Consider the following 3,338-nt stretch of genomic DNA (forward strand, 5'->3'; position numbering starts at 1 on the left):
CGGATGGTTATGAGCCACCATGTGGTTGCTGGGATTTGAACTCCGGACCTTCGGAAGAGCAGTCGGGTGCTCTTACCCACTGAGCCATCTCACCAGCCTCCTGTCTTTTATTCATGCATTCCTGCTTCCAGTTCCTGACTCCATGATCAGCTCTTTCAGAAAATACTTCCTAGACTCCAGACTGCATATAGACTTTCTCCTTGCCTAGAATAAGTACCTCAGAACTGAACAAGCAAGCTGAATTAACTAGACTCAGTCTCAACTTTGGATTCTTGTACATTGATGTTTTTGAAATAAAAAATAACTGTCTAAGAATGGGCCATGACTCTTCTGGGGCCAGGAAAGAGAGGCTCCTTCAGCTCTCACAGAATCCAAAGCAAGTCCGGACTGAACTGTAGACAATGGTCCTAACAGCGTCATGGTACCTTAAAAAAAAAAAAAAAAAACTTACTAAAAGATGTAATCTCTTGAATATTTTGTTTACAGTTTGTGCACTTGTTACTTAAATTCTTAACAAAACAAAGTTTTGTTTTGTTTTGTTTTGTTTTGTTTTTAAATTAGCTGCCATCAGACATAGGGATTAAACCAAGCAACCAGTGCTGCCTACCAGAACATTCATGGATGAACTGCACAGCATCTTATTTCCACAGAAAACAACCTTCCAAAATGAAAGACTCTATCATGAATTTTCAGCATCACTACATTAAACCTCAATACATTAAACATTTATGTTTTTAAATGAGGCCCTCAACTGATAGAAGAAAAAAGAAAAAAAAAAAACAAAAACAAACAAGTTGTGGGGGCAGGGTGCTGTGCTCCTTTACTACCTGGAGAAATAACCCTGCAGCATAGCAGACGGAAGAACTGGGATTTCCAAGGAATAGGAACCAGAAAAGTCACGGCTGTGGCCCAGTTCACCCAGAAGACAGAGTCTGATGTGAGTCCTGATGCACTCACTACACAGCATCACTCCTGTAAACAAATCTGAGAGGATAGCAGCTGCCGAATCATGGAGGACCCTAAGCAGAAGTGGACCTACCTGGCTGATCCCCGAGGCAGGGATCTTGTAGGACTGCATCTTCTGCTTCAGCAGCTCTGCATCACTGTGACGGAATGGGCACCCTGACAACAAAACACAAGCCAGCAGAACAAGGTTATTTACCAGGAGGCAGCACAACACCACGCTTGAGTGGCTGCCGAAGGGCCCTTAACCGTCTAACAGCTTATTAATAAAAAGTCAATTGCCCGTAGGTGCAACTGCTTTCCTCTCTATCTAAATGGGGATTTAGCTGCTGTGTTGTCAGGATGCTACAGGCTCAAGAGTTATGTAAAACAGTGCTGCACTCTCAGGCTCACATGGCCACTCACTAGGAAGAGGGAAACAACAGTTTTAATCTTGTTGCTCTCTTACCAGAACACAAAATCACCAAGTAGCTATAACAGTTTACCTACATACTCTCATAAAGTAGTCTGGAAATTTTGCATAAAGGTATAGAAAAGGAGTATTATAGATAATAGAAATAAAATATCCAAACTCAGAGGAATCAGAGTCGTGAACAACGTGGACAATCAGGAACTGTTAGAGAGAAACACTACCCACTGTGTATTTACACCATCACTATTTCATGAACAAAATAAAAGAATGGGCCACTAGAAATTTGCATGAAGAAAAACAGAGACTGTTTAAGCACAGAGCAATACAAAGACAAGATAACTGGGAGCAACGGCACATTTTATATGAAATCAGTGGGAACTGGGGGTGAAAACACAATGGAAAAGGGCCAGGAAGAAAAAAAATTCATTTCTGGAAGAACTTGAATATAAATAAAGCCTCCATTATAACCCTACAGAACTCTAAGACTATGAAAACTGCAAAATTTATAGCATATCCTTTATTCAGATTTAAACAAATACATTTTAGTACAGGAAACACTTTGAGAAAACATATGATGCATAGTAAAGACTTTGGTATTCCTAGTAGGTCAACCACACAAGACTGATTGGATACAAATGGAACACGGTGAGTCATTTAAAAGAAAAACCAGAGAGATAAAGTGGTGAGGTGAGGAGGGGTGGGTCTGGGAGGAGTTAGGGGAATGGTGAGGATGAATACGATCAAAGAGTGGGAATCATGTATGAATTTCTCAAAGAATACAAATATCTTACTGAATTTTTAAAAAGAATCTATTTTTACAGCATCAGGGTTTGAAATATAGGTTAAAAAAAAACTCAAAGAGAAAGAAGCGATGGTAATTATTGGTTATTTCCAGAAGAATTAAGGTGTATTAGAGAGAGAGAGAGAGAGAGAGAGAGAGAGAGAGAGAGAGAGAGAGAGAGAGAGATTGAACCAAGTCACCCAAATTATACTTGACATGGTGAACTGACCCACGCAAGAGTCCTGAAAGACAAAGTCAGGAGGAAACTGAAGTAAACTCAAGGAAGGTTCTTCTCCCATAGGCTCACTCTGAAGAACTCAGAGGAAGTAAGCCAGTACTTGGCCAGGCTGGTGTCACTTTAACAGATGACATTCCCATTCCTACTCTTCACTTCAGAGAGAGTGATCTTCAGGTTGAACAAACAAGATAATAAAAGACAGGAGAACACACCCACAGCTAACATCAGTGCTAAAAGAGCAGAGTGATCTTTCTGATGCATCGTGGGTGGAGACGGCAAAGGTGGCGATCTACAGTGCAGATCTTTGTGAAGACCCTTACCAGGAAGACCATCACGCTAGAGGTTGAACCCTCAGACACTAAAGAAAATGTAAAGGCCAAGACCCAGGACATTCCTCCTGATCAGAGAGGTTGATCTTTGCTGGTAAACAGCTGGAAGATAGCTGTACTTTGTCTGACTACACCATTCAAAAGGAGTCTACTCTTCATCTTGTGTTGAGACTTCGTGGTGATGCTAAGAAAAGGAAGAAGAAGGCTCACACCACTCCCAAGAAGAATAAGCATAAGAGGAAGAAGGTTAAGTTGGCTGTGCTGAAATACTATAAGGTGGATGAAAATGGCAAAATTAGCCGACTTCATCGAGAGTGTCCTTCCGATGAGTGTGGTGCTGGAGTTTTCATGGGAAGCCACTTTGACAGGCATCACTGTGGCAAGTGTTGTCTGACTTACTGCTTCAACAAACCAGAAGACAAGTAGTTGTGTATGAGTTAATAAAAAGAAGGAACTCAAACAAACAAACAAACAAACAAACAAAAGAGCAGAGTAGTACAGTTGTCAGAGACGATAGGCCAGAATACAGTCAGACCTACATAGAATACAGTTAGAATACAGTTAGAGTACAGTCAGACCTACATAGAATACAGTTAGAATACAGTTAGAATACAG

General features: G+C 40.8%; 1 protein-coding gene and 1 pseudogene across 3 annotated transcripts in view; one reads left to right on the plus strand and one right to left on the minus strand.

Annotated features, from left to right (window-relative positions):
• Prim2 (DNA primase subunit 2) overlaps positions 1-3,338 on the minus strand; it is a 204,452-nt gene that overhangs the window by 23,013 nt on the left and 178,101 nt on the right. The window contains exons 12-13 of one of the 2 annotated variants that reach the window (XM_029538764.1): positions 1,040-1,122; positions 350-425 (exon numbers count right to left, since the gene is read on the minus strand). In XM_029538764.1, the coding sequence (XP_029394624.1) occupies positions 417-425; positions 1,040-1,122 (92 nt within the window). In that variant the 3' untranslated portion in view covers positions 350-416. Of the gene's footprint in view, positions 1-349; positions 426-1,039; positions 1,123-3,338 lie in introns of those variants that run through there. The other variant, XM_021197856.2, reaches the window with a different exon arrangement.
• LOC110322404 lies at positions 2,650-3,149 on the plus strand (annotated as a pseudogene). Its single transcript, XR_002380564.1, has one exon. The product of XR_002380564.1 is annotated as a ubiquitin-40S ribosomal protein S27a pseudogene (transcript).

This window comes from Mus pahari, chromosome 5 (assembly GCF_900095145.1).
Source record: "Mus pahari chromosome 5, PAHARI_EIJ_v1.1, whole genome shotgun sequence".
NCBI classification, from domain to species: domain Eukaryota; kingdom Metazoa; phylum Chordata; class Mammalia; order Rodentia; family Muridae; genus Mus; species Mus pahari.